Here is a 16136-nt window from a genome sequence, read left to right as displayed (position 1 = left end):
GCATCCGGCGGGGCAGGCCCCGACACCATGCGACAGGTGCTGCGTTGGGGGGATGCCCCCGAAGTGTGACATACGGGGCTGGGAAACCACATCTGGCCCACACCTGGCTGTGTGCGGCTGAGCTGCCAGGGGACACCCAAGGGGTTCATTGACACCGTCTCCTCGGTGGGAGCTCTGGAGTCGGACCATCGGCTCACCCCTTGTTCCACTGTGCTCTTTGCTGGGTGCTGGGTGCTGGAGGGCACCTTACTACCCGAGCCTGCTCGCTCCCTGGGCCCGCAGTTTCACCTCACGGGGCACCTGAGGCCAGAGAGGTGGAAACAGCCCTCAGGTGCAAGGTCATTGATTGAGCACCGTGTGGACAGCCCTCCGTGGCGGGCGATGTCATGACCCCGTTCTGCAGGTGGAGAAGCTGAGGCTCCGAGAGCTTAGAGAGCTTGCCCAAGGCTGCATTGTCTTCCGCTTCCCCTTTCTTTTTACATCACGCCTACTACCGAAAAGGAACCGAGGCGGATTATAATGCAGGGAGCCCGGACGAGGCAGGACAGGTAAAGGGAGCCCAGAGACCACTAGGGGAGAGAGATTGGAGAGACAAAGACAAGGCGGTGACAAGGCGGTTACCTGTCAGCTTGTCATTTCTTGCCCACACAGGATCTATGGGGATGGGACTAATGGTCATCCCAGGTGCGGGGGAGGGGCGCCCCACATGGTCCCAGCCCTTGAGGAATGCCCATCCTCCTGCCCTGCCCACCTCCACTCAGGGCATGGGGTTAAGGGCTCTGCGCGGGTTCAGATCCTGGCTCTGTCGCTCCCTGGCTGTGTGATCGCAGGCTAATCATTTATTGCTTTGAGCCTCGAGTTTCCTTACCTGTAAATGGGGATGATTGTCATACTCCGTGAGGGTGACCTGAGTTAATGCGGTAACTCAGCTCGGTGCCCACAGGAGAGCTGTAGGAATGTTCTCTATTGTTATCCCCTCAAACCAGTGCAGATGCCCCCTCAGACGCTCAGTTTGCTGAGCACCTGCTCTGTGCCAGCACCAAGCCCGGGGAGCCAAGGATTCATCACACAGGCCCCTCCTGTGCTCTGGGCTAAGCTGCCAGCCTCAGGGCCTGGGGCTGTGTGTGTGGATCTGACGTGTAGTCGGAGCGGCCTGCGAGAACTGGTGTGTTGGCTCCCACTGCTGGCGTGACAGACATCCTGATGAAATATGTCATTTGGAAACACGTTTAAAAGAAATTTCTGGAGAGCTTTCTTACCCCCACGGGGCCATAAGCAGCCTGATTGTTGTCAGGTTCTAGACTCGGCCTTGGCACAGTTTGCCAGGGTCCCTTCCTTTCCTGGGCCTCAGTTTCCTCATCTGTAAAAGGGGGCAGTAACCATACACCCTCCCGGAGAGGGTTGACCCCCTGTGAGACTGCTCCTGTGAGATGTAGTTTGCAAGCTCAAAAGCACCTTACAGCCGTCGAGATCTTTCGGTTCTGTTTCTGGTCATTTCGTGAGACGGTCACGGGCAGATGCCCGAGCCATGCCATGCATGCTGGATGCCGACCGACATCAGTGGGATGCTGGCCCTGCTCTCAAGGGCTCCATGAGTAGTGGCCTCACTAAACCCCTTGAATTTTGTGATTTCCAGAGAACGTGGAAGGCCCCTCAGGCAGCCTGGCCCCTTCCAGGGGAAATGCTGGTAAGTGTTTTGTTCTGTCTGTTGTTGGTTTGTTCCACAAATGTTTTTGGAGCAGTTGCATGTGCTGGGGATGAGTGTGGGATAACCAGAGGTCTGCCCTACCCTCGAGAGCTCAGTCCGGGAGGAAGGATTTGAAGGCTCCATACCCACCTGACCGGATGCCCCGAGGTTCAGGGGTGGCCGGACGCAGAAGAAGTATGCATTTTTCGGAAGATGCACATCCACGGGGCCTCTGGCAGGATCATTTATAAATGAGATGTTGGCTGTTTCCTCTGTTCGGAATCCTTCAGTGGCTCCCCCTTTTGCCTTGGGATGAAGTCCCCGTGCCTCTCGTGGCCGGCACAGTCTCCTTCCAGCTGCAGCTCTAGCTTTCTCGTTTCACTTAAATTGCATTGGCCTTTTTCCCCTTCCTGAACATCCACTTGCTCCCTCCTGCCTCAAGACCTTTGCCTGTGCTGTGCCTGCTGCCTGGACCGCACTTCCAGCCTCGGCCTATGGCTCCTTCTTATCTTTCAGGTCTCACCTCAAATACCCTGGATCCCCAGTGCCCAGGGTCCCATAATACACCCTCTGTGCACCTGCCATGCATTCTTACTAACGGGCACCTCACCTTTACCAAAGGATTGTTTATGTGTTGACTCGTTCTCTCGAATGGCCCCATGGTGGGACTCAGCCCCATGACAACAAGGGCCCTTGGACTCAGTGAATGCTTCTGGGGGGAATTTCTGATGAGTATTAAGGTAAGGCTTCGTGGAGGTGGTGGCCCTTGAGTGAGTCTTGAAAGAGGTCGTACTTTCGGTCTCTAGGCAAGAAGGAAGGGCTTCCTGCTCTGGGGAGCAGAGGCACGTGGCAGGAACACAACTCACTTGGTTTAGCAAAGAGGCAGAACAGGACATGTGAGAGGGAGGGTTGGAGAAGTGAGCTGGGGCCAAACAAGGGCTCTGCGTTCGAGGTGAATGAGAATCGACTAGGATTCTGAAGCCACTTGGGACCCTTTGAAAACTTTTTGAGCCAGGGGCAGGAGGGTCGAAGCTGGCTTTGGGTCACTGTAATGAGTCTGCTGCAGGGATGGGGCCGGGGGGGGGGGGGGGGCCGGGAACAGAGGCTACAGTCAAAAGGACCGGTTGGGAGTTGGGAGAAACCATCGACTGCTGTTTTCCGTTTCTCCGGAACCACACATGTGCCTTGTCCCTCGTCCTCCAGAGCCAGCAGGGAGCGCAGGGCAGAGACAGGGAATCTCACACGACATCACTGCTTCCAGAAGACAATCCTCCTGGTTGCAGGCCAGTCATTCCCGAGTCACTGGAGGGAGAGATGGAGACGGGGCAGGGTAGGGGTGCATCCATGTCCACATTTTCTCAGTTTCCCCAACACAGAAGGCAGCACCTAGCTATGTCTCCCTACACCTGTGTCCTGGTGCCTTCCCAGTGGCCAAGGGATTGTGACACGGAGGGGACTGGCCTGTGCCAGAAGATGAATGGAAGCATTTCTGTCAAAGCCCAGCAAACAAGACAGCACCTCCTTGCTCCCATGGGGGCACAGCCCACGTGGTCAGAAGAGCCAGGACTCTCAAGTCCCAGATCTTCCGCTTGGAGGCTGTGTGCCTTTGGGCATCTTGTTAGCAACTCTGGACTTCAGTTTCTTCAGCTGTGAGGTGGGGGCTGTTCGGGCATGGTGAAGGTTAAACGTGAGGACACACATAGAGCCCCAAGCACAGCGAACACTGGGGGCTCAGGAAGTCGTGGCCGAACCATGGCTGCGTTTTTCTCCGCAGTTTGAATTCTTTGCAGCAAGCTTGGGCTTCAGGCTTAAAATGAAGAGCATGTCAACAAAACAGGATGGAACAAAGTCCTTTCCCAGCATGCCTCAGCATGTGGCACTGCCTTCCTGTGGAGCCCAGCAGTGATGAGGCTAAAAGTCTTGAGCTTTTCAAGCAGAAATAATCCCAATGGAAAGGAACCTCCCTATTGTTACCATGTGATAAAGCGATTGCAGGGGCTCTGCGGCCCAACCTGCCTGCGTTGATTGCAGCCCTGCCCCTTCCTAGCTGCTGTGTGCCTCAGTTTCCTCATCTGCCAAACAAGGTGACAGTATCCACACCGTAGGGCTGTTGTAAGGGTTAAGCAAGTTAATGCAGGTGCAGTGCTTAGAACACTTGTGTCACTACCGTTGCCAGATCATTTCATCTTGCTTTAACTCTTTGTGGTGCTGGAAGTGACTCAGGGGAGCCAGAAGGCTGCGTTCAGATTCCAGCTCTGTTGCTTGCTAGCTGTGTGACCGCAGGCAAATCTCTTAACATCTCTGCGTGTCCATTTCCTGCTCTGTACAATGAAGATAACAGTCCCTGCCTCATAAGGCTGTTTGGAGGAGTGAATGGGGTTGCCCAGGTGAAGGGACCCGACTCCCCGGAGGCAGGCAGACCACTCAGCGCCTCCTCCCACCCATTCCGATTTCCAGAGGGGGAGATGGAGATGCTGAGCCATTGGATGATTTCCTGAAGGACGTACGTTGTTGAGACCAGGCTGGGCCCCTAGTTCAGTGACCTGTGCTAGGCCGTCATGCCAGGGGCTGCCCAGGGAGAGCAGAGCCACTAGGGAAAGAAGTGCCAAGTGGGAGGGGTGATCTCCCCTGTGGCCAGGCTGCAGGGGGCCTCCAGTGGCACAGCTGTGTCTCCTCCGGTGTTTTCTCTCTGCTCACCTGTGGGAGGAGGGAGTTGCTGCACAGCAGCTGCTCCTTGGGCGCGCCGCGATCTTCTGGGTGTGGGGTCTGAGAGCCCATCGCCTGCAGACTGTCCCGGCTCCGGGGCTTTGGCGTGTCACTATGGGGAAAGACTGGTGCCGACCCGGTAGACCCTCTCACATCTCTTTCCCTATCCGCCTGTAGACTTTGGGACTCTACACCCGAGTCTGCACCCATCCAGTGTTTTTCAAATGCTGGGAAGCTTGGTGGTTAAGAGTGCAGCCTCTAAAGACCTGGGCTCCTATCCCAGCTCGGCCTCTTCCAAGCTACGTGACTTGGGACCAGTGAATCTCTCTGGCCCTCTCTGTAACGGTGGTGATAACAATACCAACCTGAACTCACAGTGCCTGTTCCCAGTAAGCTTGGGTCCCTCTGGGCTGTGATTATCGTTACCATTTTTATGGATATGGTGCCCTGCCCTCCATAGGCTGTCCCTGCCCTGCAGATATGCACAGCCCTGTGGGAGAGATGGGTACAGTCACAAACGGCGCCACGCGACCAGTGGGAGCTGAGGAGGGGGCCACAGCTTTGATCCTGGAGGGCTGGGGTGGAGGGGAGGATTGAGGGGTGCACCTCCTAAGCAGAGGTCACCGTGAGACCCTGTGAAACACCCTGTAGGAATCCACCCTCGCCCACCTCTGCATCCTCCTAGCTCCTTCCCTTGTGCCTGCGCTGGGCAAGGCCCTCCTGGGAACAGCAGGTGGCCGCGCACACACTGATGTGTGTTCGCATGCCCTGGCCCCGTTTGGAGCTTTTCCTATCCCCTTAGCCTTAGAGCCTGCCCTGCCCTTGTCCCAGAACGACTTGCTCTGAGCCCCTCCCTCCCTCTATCAGGACTTAACAGCCTAGCACACAGCCAACTGCTCTGTGTGCAATGAAGGCATGTCCACAAAGGATCTGTCCACTCCTGCTGTTTTGTGCCTGGTTTGGGACCCCCCCCCCCCCCCCCGCCAGGACGCTGTGGGGGGTTTCTCACTCTGTTAACCCGAGGCTTTTGCAAACTGCTGTCTCCTGGAGGTCCGTGAGCCGGCATTCCAGGCTTCCCACTTGGTGTGCTAGAGTTAGCAGGAGGGACCTCCAGAGAGGAAGGAGAGCTGGGGACCGGTGAAGGATAAAGGTGAGGGTGCCTCAGAGCCAGAGAGGGAGGGGAAGGCCATCCGCCTGCCGCTGAAGGCACTGACACCCGGCTCACTTCGCACAAGTCACTGATCTGCCGAGCAGGCCAGTCTCCTCAATCAATCCGTGCTGACAGACGGTAGCGGAATCAGTGACCTAGAGGCAGAAGGCTCCATTTGTAATCCCGGAGTGGCCCAGGCGCCTGGAGGAGGGCAGAAGAGTTTGTAATAAAGGGAGTGACACAGGGTTTCCAAAAGCCATCTCCGCGCTGGAGGAGGAGGGAAAGGATTAATTTTGCTTCTGGAATTGAAACCACTGATTCAGTTCAATAAGTATTTTTTGAGTAGATTAGGAGAGAAGAGAAAAAAAAAAAAAACCGATCTACTGTCCTTTCCTTAAAGTGGTAGGAAAAACATGATTCTCTAGATGAGACAGGAGAGAACAATAGACGTACCCTAACGTGGTCAAAGAGGGGATCCCCAGTTATTGGGCTCCGGCCACTGTGGGGTCTTGGGCAGTCACTTGCCCTTTCTGAGCCTCAGTCTGCTCATGTGTCATATTGTGGCCATATCATAGAAGTGTAGTTAATACGTGCCTGGTATTGTACTGAATTGTCTCTCTCTCTCTCTTTTTAAGTTTATTTATTTTGAGACAGAGACAGGGCAAGTGGGGGAAGGGCAGAGAGAATGGGAGGCAGAATCCCAAGCAGGCTCCACGCTGTCAGCACAGAGCCCGGTGCGGGCCTCAAACCCAAGAAACCGTGAGATCATGACCTGAGCCAAAACCAAGAGTCGGATGCTTAACCGACTGAGCCACCCAGGTGCCCTGTACTGACTTCTTTACGCAGATCTCTTTAGGTTCCCATGATACCTTATAAGTGAGGTCATACTATCCCCATTTTACAGCTGAGGAAACCAGAGCTCAGAGAGGTGAAGTGGCTTGTCTAAGGCCACGCAGCCGGAGAGCAATAACCCTTATGTGTCTGTGGGCCATAATGCCCGCACGTTCTTTTTCCAAATGGTTCTAAAAGGAAAAGTGACAGGCCACCAGGGGTGAAGAGGTCCTGGCTGGCCTGGCCCTAGGACTGGGGAAGTTTCCAGGTGGAGGTTGGCTGGGCAGTGTTCTGGCAGGGTCCAAGGGGGTGGGGAGGGGGCTAGAGAGTCCATCCCAGGATGGGACTCGAGGCAGGAGCAAACAAGATCCTGGACTCAGAGTCCTCTGTCTGCATTCCCTCCCTTCTGAATGAGGCTCTCTGCACAGTTCATCACCATACATTCATGTTTTAGTCCCCTGGTCTGGCACCTGAGTGAGCTGAGGAAGAGGGGAAGGGAAGGAAGGAGTGATGGGGCAGGAGACTAAGGAAAAGGGCTTCCCTTCATGAGTTCTCTCAAGAAACTGAGGGTGCCCCAACACCCAGTGTTTAGAAAGCTCCCCTGCGTCCTTCCACGTTGTCCAGAAAACATGGGTCTGTGCTGGGAGTCCCCCCCCCCCCCATCCTTTCCCTCTGCAGCCCTGACCCAAGCAGAAGCCAGCACTCGTCTTCTAAGTAAGTCTTAGTGCCAAAGAATTTGAAAATGAAACTCGCAGAACAATGGAACAGCCAGAGGGCAGGGCCTAGCAGCCTCTTCAGCTCTGTCCCAGAAGAGCCGGACACCCCGCTTGGCATGCAGGAGGTGTTGGGGAATCAAGTCTCCAAGAATAGCCCTGACCCACATCGGAGCCAGCCCCCACTTTGTGAAACTGGACAGAAGCCAGGAGAAATCACTGCCTTCCCCGACCACATCCTCCTAGGGGTGCCAGAACCAACTGAGGCCCTGCCTCTGATCCCTTCACTGGGGGGCAGGTATTGCTGCAGCCGGGGACCCTCCTTGGGTGGCCCAAGGCAAGGCAAAACGTTTTACATTTCTGGCTAGGTGAGGCTAGAGGTGAAAGGGTAGGTCCAGGCCCAGGGGAGCTTTGCACCTCAGATATACTGAAATCTGGGTCCCAGGCCACACCTGGTTCCTATCAGCCTCCACCTGCTGCCCAAAGCGCTCTTCCAATTCCAATTTACTTTCAAGTTGGGTTGCTTAAGGAAAGGAAGCCACATAACTCCCCTAACATCTAGGGCAGATGGGGGCTTAATTTAGAATCAGCAATTTCAGCCAACATTAGGGACATCTAGTTCAAACTCTCCTCCTTCTGATTATACCAATGGGAAACTGAGGCCCAGAGTGAGAAGAGAATTTGGCCAGGTCTCTGGGTGAGTCAGAAGTACGATCACAAACACTCTAAACACATCTCACCCCCACTGGCCGCCTCTCTTTTGATAGCGGTGGGTCACAGGGAACAAACAAACATCTCAGTGGTGGTTCTACAACTGAGATTTTCTTTAAAAAAAAAAAAAAAAAAAGCCAAGCCGTTGCTTTGCTCCATAAAACATACATGAGGTTTGTAAAGGAAGACTGGGAACGGCCTGAGGCCTTGGCACCGCAAATCGTCCACCTTATCTCCAAATTAATTCTGGACCCTGGGTCCAGCCAGCCAGGCGTTGCAGCGTTTTAATGCCGCCACAGGCGAAGGGGAACTGGCACTCGGTGAGTATGTATTTTACATGCGAGGTTGGTGGGCCTCCCAGCGCCTCGCTTTTTTTGCGGAGGAAACTGAGGAAGTTATCTGTTATCTAGAGAGCCTAAGTCATTCATCCAAGGGCACGCGGCGCTAAGGGGCGGAGGAGGCAAGTGAACCAGGCCTGCCGGGCCGAGGGCGCTTGGCGGTCAGGAGCTGCCCCCGTGCCCGGCCCCACTAAGCAGGTTGCCCGGAGGAGACCAGGCCCTTGCCCGCGGGCTCCCTCGGATGCCAAAGGCGCGATTCAGGCGTTGGAGGCTCTAGGGAACTCCAGAAATCCCAGGGAGAGATTCCGGGCCACCAACTCCCCAGAAAGTTGGCTCGCGGCCACTCCCCGGACGGCCCGGAGCCGCCGGCCAAGATGGCACTGTGCGAGCGGCGAGCTACACGCGCGGCGCCGGGCTGCTGCCTCGGGGGAACCCCGCGTGACCCCAGCCGCCAGGCTGGGGTCTCCGTGGCCCCGGCCCCACGCGCGCAGGCCTCGGCGCCGCCGCACGCGGGTGGGCACGCGCGCACCCGCCGGCCCCGCCCCCTGCCGCCCCGCCCCCGCCGCGCGCACCGCCCCGCCGCGCGCCCTCCCGCCCGCCCGCGCGCCGCGGCCCGGAGCCTCCCCATTGGCCGCGCGCCGTCACCTGACGCTCTGTTATTTCCTGTGTGTTGGGAGAATGGAGAGAAAAAACCCGGAGCCGAGCCGCTTTCGGCCCCTGCGAGGCGGCCGCGGCCTCCGCCGGGGGAGCCCGCCCTGAGGCGTGCCTGACCGGGGAGCGAGCGCGCGGGCCGGAGCGAGGCTCGAGGGGCCACGGCCCCGGCCCGCCCCGCCGCCGGCCCGGGCGCCCGAGCTGGAGGCGGCGGAGGCTCCCCCACCCCCACCTCGCGCAGCGCCGCCCGCCGCCGCCGCCGCCGCCGCCGCCGCTCCCTCCCCTCCCGCCCCCGGCCGAGGCCGAGGGACCGGGCGGGGGGCTCCCGCAGGTAACCGCCGCCCGGGCCTGAGGGGGAGGGGCAGGGGGCAGGGCTGAGGGGCTGGGGCCAGGCCGGGGCGTCCGGCCCCGGGGGCTGGGGGCAGAGGTCCTGGCCCGGCCGACCTGGGAGTGCTGAGCCCCCTCGACTCCGAGGCCAGGGCACCGGGTGCTGAGGGGAATGTCCCTGCCTGGCCCGACCGAGGAGCGCAGAGAGGAGCGGCCTGGCCTGGCCTGGCCTTCGGGTGCGGAGGGGCAGGGGCCCGGCCTGGCATCTGGGCGCTGAGGGGTCTCGGTCTGGCCTGAGAGTCCGGCAGGGCTTGGGCACCCGTCCCAGCCTGAGGGTGTCGCGGGAAGGTACCTGCTCGTCGCGGCCTCGGGTGCAAAGGCGGCGGGTGTGAGCGGGCGGCGCCCAGGGGTTCGCGGGGTCAGCGCCGCCCACCCCGAGACCCCTGGCAGCCCCCGGCGTCCCGCGGCGCTCGCCTCTCGGTGGCGGCTGGGGGCGAGGCCGGCGGGCGAGGGCTGGGCTTGGGACGGGAGCGGCACCGGGAGTCGGAGCGCGCCCTGCCGCGGGAGGGACGGGGGCCCGTTTATTGCCATGTGAACACCTGAAGCCATGTGGACGCAGCAGCTTCTCGCCTGTTGGGGGCGGAGGACAGGTACCGGCTGGCGGGGTGCAAGGTCCCGGCGCGGGGGGGGGGGGGGTTGGCGGGGAGCGGAGCGCGGGACACACTTCCTGCGTGGGGTTTTGTCCGCCTCCCCCGCCGCGGTGAGCGGGGCCGGTGTTTGATCCGGTAGTCCCGGGTGCGAGGGAGCGCCCGTTTGGGGGCCTGAGGCTGCAGCTCCTCGTCTCTTTTGGGGCGGGGGAGTGGTGGTGGCAGGAGAGTGGTCCATCCGGCCCAGCTCGCTCTGGCAGCGGCAGGAGGTGGAATGTCCCCCCTGCGCCGGGATGGGAGTGGAATTTAGTGTGTTGGGGGTGGGGAGGGGTGCCGAGGAGCGGTCGTTTTCCTGGGCCTGTGGGTGGGGATTATTGTCTGTTTTTGTGGTTGTGGATGCTAGCGCTGTCTGCCTGTCTGTAAGCGTCCCTTGAGTTTGCCCTTAGGGGACAGATCAGCGTTAGGACTTCCCCCCCCCCCCCCCGCCCCCCTTTTCCTCTTTGCTTTTTCTCCCCCTCCAAGATTAGATGACTCTGGTAACTGCTGTAAAATGGATGGAATTTTCGAGCTATTATCTAACAGGCAGATCTTTGAATGATAATTGGACCCTTATGTTAACAGCCTCAGTGAAGACTTTCATAAAACATCTTACTTAGGGTGGCAGCGGAACGTCTTACATGGTGGAATAAGAAGCTGCTCAGAAGTCGGACCTGGGAGACCAGGAATCTCCTTCCAGCTTTGCTCCCAAATAAACTGTAACCCTGGCCGAGTTACCTATCGTCTCAAGCCTTCAATTTCCTTATCTGTTAAATGAGGACTCCCTTCCAGGTCAAACACTACAGTGGTTTTGGGTAGGGTTTTATTTATTGTTGTTGTTTTTGGGTTGTTGTTGGTTTTTTTTTTTTTTTTCCTCTTGGTTTGTTTTTGGTTTCCTATCTTGTGCTTTTGTTTAAGTCACAGGCAGCCTTCTTGAGAAATGCAGGATGTTTCTTACCTGGCCTTTAAGATCCTGTCCCACTTTTCAGTTTCCAGCCTCTTCCTTCTGCAACAGAGCATAAAACTTGGTTACAATGATAATTTTTCTTCAAATCTCAGATTCTGTTCTGTGCTTCTCAAAGTGTGTCGTATTATAGTCTGTGCTGAAGATGCCTTATGTTTTTTTGTCTTTGTGCAAAGAGAAGTTATCAGGAGAAAGATTTCAGAGAAAGTTTGACTACTTGGAGGTGTAGAGAATGCAGGTGTGTTTGGGGCTGTGTAAGTTGGTTGGCTCGAAGGAATTCCAGGATCTGTGTCTGCAGGGGATTGTGGAGGGACCTTACTTGAAATTCTTTGATGGGATGTTTGGCATTTGGCTAATTTTTGAAATTTCCAACCTCAGTACCCTCCGAGTAGGGATAAAGAGGAATTCCCTAATACCTCCTGTGAGATGGCGTGCTCGTGGGATTAACTGTCACCTGGGGGTGCACTAATTATTTGCATCCCCAATTTATTCCTTAATGGTAGCCGGATGCTTCCTCTCAGATGCTGCAGAACCCCAATTAGTTTCACTGATTTTATGGTGTGTGAGAGCCTTAGGCCATGCTTTTGACTACTTAGCCCTTCTAGACCATCCTCAGCCTTGGCCTTGTTGGTCTTACATTTCTGGTACTGTGATGCTGGAAGGACATGTGCCTGAAGTGGTGTAATATGTCCCCTGTCACTTTTTTATTCAGTCTGTACAGATTCACGAAGGGTCTTCTCAGCACTGGGAGGTGTGCTCCTAATGTTGACTCTGGAGATGGACTGGTAGAATTTTTCTCGTGTGTTAACACCACACCTGTCACACAATAGGCAGACACTTTTACATGGCTACACAGATTATTTGGAGTTTCTGAAAATAAATAATTTATTTTGTGTTGGTATTTGAAATATGACCTTGTGTTTGGTGTGGGATTTTACAAATCCTGGCTACTTAAGTTATAAGTAGTTTTCGTACTCACATGTGTTTACTTCTGCCTTATAACTTACACTTAACAAGGAAAAGATTATTATAAAATTCTTACTCTGTAGAGTTAATTTGTGTGTGTGTGTGTGAGAGAGAGAGAGAAGGTTGCCAAGGGAGCAGGATGTTAGGAGACATGGGTTTTAGGTTCCATAACCTTTTCATGGTATACTTTTTTTTTTTAATTTCATGAAATGGAATGGAATGGAATTGAAATCATGTCTGTCTAGACCAAGAAATTAAACTTGGACTTCTGGTGAGTGTAGCTTGCTCTTCATATGGATAGGAAAGGACGCTAACATTTGAGTGGGCTTTTTGGTTGTTTTTTTAAATCCAGTGTGCTAGGTTCTGTCCAAGGTATTTCAACTTGTCTTGTAAAAATCTACCCAGCAGACCTGAGAAGTAAATGAGCTCTCTTTTTTCCTGAGAGGTCACGGCTAGTGAGGGTCAGAGAGCGGATGTGACTGTCCTCCCCTTGGCTCCAAAGCCTTTACTAGATCTGTTACAGCTCCTTGCCTGCTCAAGGCACATATCAGCTGGTGGTGGATTGGCCTTGGAATCCATACTTCATGCTTTGCCCATTCTTTTGTTTGTTTGTTTGTTTGTTTGTTTGTTTAACGTCTTATTTATTTTTTGAGAGAGAGCACCAGAGAGCACAAGCAGGGGAGGGGCAGAGAGAGAGGGGGACAGAGGATCCAGAGCAGGCTCAAGTGCTGACAGGCGGACAGCAGCGAGCCCAACGTGGGGCTCAAACCCACGAACCACAAGATCACAACCTGAGCTGAAGTCAGATGCTCAGTTGACTGAGACACCCAGGTACCCCTGTTTATTATTTATTTTTTTAAGTTATAACAAAATGGAAATCTGGGCTTGGGCAGAGTAGTGGAAAGCATGATTTTTGCAACCATGCCACTAAACCAGACTCTGGTTTAGTGACCCCCTGGGAGTTTTCTAAACTTTCACTTTCCCTGTACCTAGTCAATTTTATTAGTGTACCTGAGATATAATGTAAAAAATTTCTTTTTCTGGGCACCTGGGTGACTCGGTTGAGCGTCTGACTTCGGCTCAGGTCATGATCTCATGGTTCGTGAGTTCTAGCCCTGTGTCTGGTTGGCTGCTGTCAGCTCAGAGCCCGCTTCAGATCCTCTGTCCCCCTCTTTTTCTGTACCTCCCCCTCTCGCACTCTCTTTCTCAAACATTAAAAAAAAAAAAAGTCTCTCTTTCATTCCCAATTCTGCCATTCTATCTTGAGCTGGAAACTTCTTGTATCAGCTCAAAGAATGATACCACAGGTAAGGGGCTGTCTCTTTTCCGGTCTGTGCTACCGCACAGGAATCATACTATGTGGTGACCGCTCTGTTTGACCAGATGGGACTCAAAAGATACGGTTACAAAAGACAGTCCCCCATATGCCTTAAGCACTCTTCCTCATGGGTGCTTGTATTCAAGGCACCTTAGTGCTCATTAGATCTGTCTGGGGTTTCTCACTCTGGTGTGTTCATTTTCTTTTTGTGGAGGTAAAAGTAACAAAATAAAGCAAAAACAGTAAAAACCCTGTTTATGTTGGAGTATAACCGTACACCAAAGTTACACATTTGAAATATAAGGAAGTCAAGGCTTTCATAGAGCATAATTTGGTTACATTGTACTTAGACTGGATGGCTTTTTTATTATTAGTTAGGCTGCTTAAAGTCCTCTTAATACCTGTGATGCCTGCAGTATGGGTGAAAAGGTTCTCATGGTGACAAACACAATCAGTACTTTCTGCGTTAGAGCTGTGTTTGCTTTGTAGGTAACGTGTGAAACCCAGCAGGAAGATCAACTAAAAAGTGACTTATTGGTTTATCTGTGGCTTGTTATCTGATGCTTCATTGTGGGGAAGTTAAGAAAGAGAAAACATTAGCTATAGGGGAAAATATCCTTATTGTCATGTGCACATGAGAGCTGTCCTGTAGGAAAGAGTGAAAGTTCATTGGAACACTTGAATGCCAGCCTGATGGGAAGGTGGTTTCCATGTTTGAACATCACATTCCTGAATGAGGACTGAAGCCCTCTGTGTATGTTCCAGTTTTCATTAACAGGTATTTATAGACACTTTTCTAAGCATGGGAGATGCCGTGGCGGGCAAAATAGAAAAGGAAACTGCTCTGAAGTTGGGCTGTAAACATTGACTAAATAAGAATGTCTGGAGGTGATAGCTACGAAGAGAACAAAAAGACATGATAGTGACTCAGGGTGTGCTAGTGAGAGTAGAAGATGTCCCCTCTTCTGAAGCCTTTTTTGCCAGCAGGGCAGTCGGACTTGATCTGTGGGATGGATGAAAATGGCATTAAACAAAGTAAATAATTTGCTTTAGCCCTGAGCATCTTGAGACGTTAATCCAAAGAATAGAAGTGGGTTGGTGGAAATCTTTCCTCTGTTTATATCTTCATGCTTTGTGAATGGGGACTTGGCTCAAAAGAACTTAGGATGGATCATTAGTGGTATCCTGTAAGGGGTAGGAAAGAAAGAAATGATCACCCTTTGTAAAGGGTAGTTGTTCTGATTAAAAAAAAAAAAAAGTAGAGATGTGTTATATTGATGAGTGCTAGGCATTATTAGAAACATCCTTTAGTTGTGTTTATGTTTCTTTGTTGGGAAATTGGATCGGGGGTGTTGTAATCATCATATTTTGTTAAAGCTTCCAACGAAGCCAGCAGATATTAGTGACATCTGTATACAGGGTACTTTGCTAGGTATTGCATCAGATCCCAAGTGACTGAGTGGAACTTGGGTTGGGGGGCTGTTGAGGGCGACAAGGATAGCTCACAGTTGGGGGGGGGGGGGGTGGAGCGCTGGCAGGGAAGGAAAGAGTGCAGTTCAGACTGGCTGTTCACTTAATCGTAGCCTGAAGGGTTCGTCCTGCCAGCCTTTCCCAGCCAGCCTGCCGCATCCTAGTACCTTCACTCACCCTTTCTACGCTCTCTAATTGTAGAATTCTATAGAGACCTGAAAGAATCCTAAGACATTAGCTAGTCTAGCTCTTTGGCTTTATAGCTCTGGAGAGATGCTGATGCTTTACACGGACAGAGTCAAGGCTGCGACCCTGTTCTTTGCCAGCTAAGCTAGTGTTCTTTCCCCCGTAGCCCATGCCCTCACCAGAGGATTGATAGTTAACAGTTGCTCCTGAGTGGATAAAGAAAGGAAGCCTCTGGGTATTATTGTACCCACTTAGGAAAAAACCTGTGTAGTTCCGAATTTAAGTCAGGGCAAAGACAGTACATTTATCTCAAAAGCAGAGTATGGAAAATAAAGAATATCGTACCATCGTTAGTTTTCACACAAATACATAGTATTGGTTTCTCAGGCTCCACCGAGACGTAATCTCATCCCGATCATGTCTTGGTCTGGAAAGGATGCCACCACGTTCTGCATTAGTTGTGAAGTTAGAGTAAGGCCCTTTAGAAGTAGTGAGGGGCGCCTGGGTGGCTCAGTAGGTTGAGCGTCCGACTTCGGCTCAGGTCATGATCTCGTGGTTCGTGGGTTCGAGCCCTGCGTCGGGCTCTGTGCTGACAGCTCGGAGCCTGGAGCCTGCTTCGGATTCTGCGTCTCCCTCTCTCTCTGCCCCTCCCCTGCTCATGCTCTGTCTCTCTCCTTCAAAAATAAATTAAAAAAAAAAAAAAAACATTAAAAAAAATTAAAAAAAAATAGAAGTAGTGGGAAATTTCTGAAATGTGGCTAAATTAAGTTCTAAAATTAAAGAGTTAAAAAGCCCTAGGAGTCCTGTTTTTTGTTGTTTTTTTTTCCACCTTGAGACCCTAGTGTCATGGGAGATTTTGCTTCTACATTCAGAAGCACCCTCTGGGAGCCTGGAGATTATTCTGTGTGCCTGACGAGCAGGGATTCTTCCCTGGCATCTCCCTGACTTAGCGCTCTGGTGGGCCAGTGACCTGGGGGCAGCTTTTGTATACCTTTGGCAGGAATGTGAGAGGGCACTCCTGCTGTAAAGAGTCCACACGATGGGCACTTTATGGAGGCAGCAGAGCACGTGACAGAGGATGTGTGTCTTCTCTCTGGCTCCGTCACTTACTAGCAGTGACTTTGGGCATTTTGCCCTAGCCACAGTTTCTTCATCTGTAAAATGGAAATATACTTTCTCGGAGCTATTGGGAAAAGGAATGAAAATAGACAAAGTGTACGGTGGGGCGTACTATCTATAGATGCTACTCAGTGAATGGTAGCGGTCCATGACACCAACGTCGTGCTGTGTCAAGACGCTGGACTAGAGCAGGGCTGGTTCCTACTGAGTGTGTCCGGTTTAGAGTACACTCCCCTGTCTCAGACACCGCCTGGCAGAGAAGGCACGGAAGCAGGGGCGTCAGACGTGCCCTGATGAAGGGAGTACAAGGGGCTCT

At 53.3% G+C, this 16136-nt stretch overlaps 1 protein-coding gene across 4 annotated transcripts in view; it reads left to right on the top strand.

Moving 5' to 3' along the window:
• The window catches only part of TCF20 (transcription factor 20), a 172301-nt gene that overhangs the window by 59907 nt on the left and 96258 nt on the right, over positions 1-16136 (top strand). For 2 of the 4 annotated variants that reach the window (XM_019447076.2, XM_019447073.2), the window contains exon 2: positions 1637-1687. In XM_019447076.2, the coding sequence (XP_019302621.2) occupies positions 1682-1687 (6 nt within the window). In that variant the 5' untranslated portion in view covers positions 1637-1681. Of the gene's footprint in view, positions 1-1636; positions 1688-8790; positions 9119-9742; positions 9765-16136 lie in introns of those variants that run through there. The other 2 variants (XM_053895589.1, XM_053895590.1) reach the window with 2 other exon arrangements.

This window comes from Panthera pardus, unplaced genomic scaffold, assembly GCF_024362965.1.
Source record: "Panthera pardus isolate Hobbes unplaced genomic scaffold, ASM2436296v1 HiC_scaffold_6, whole genome shotgun sequence".
Classification (NCBI taxonomy): domain Eukaryota; kingdom Metazoa; phylum Chordata; class Mammalia; order Carnivora; family Felidae; genus Panthera; species Panthera pardus.
This window is presented reverse-complemented; position numbering and strand designations above follow the sequence as displayed.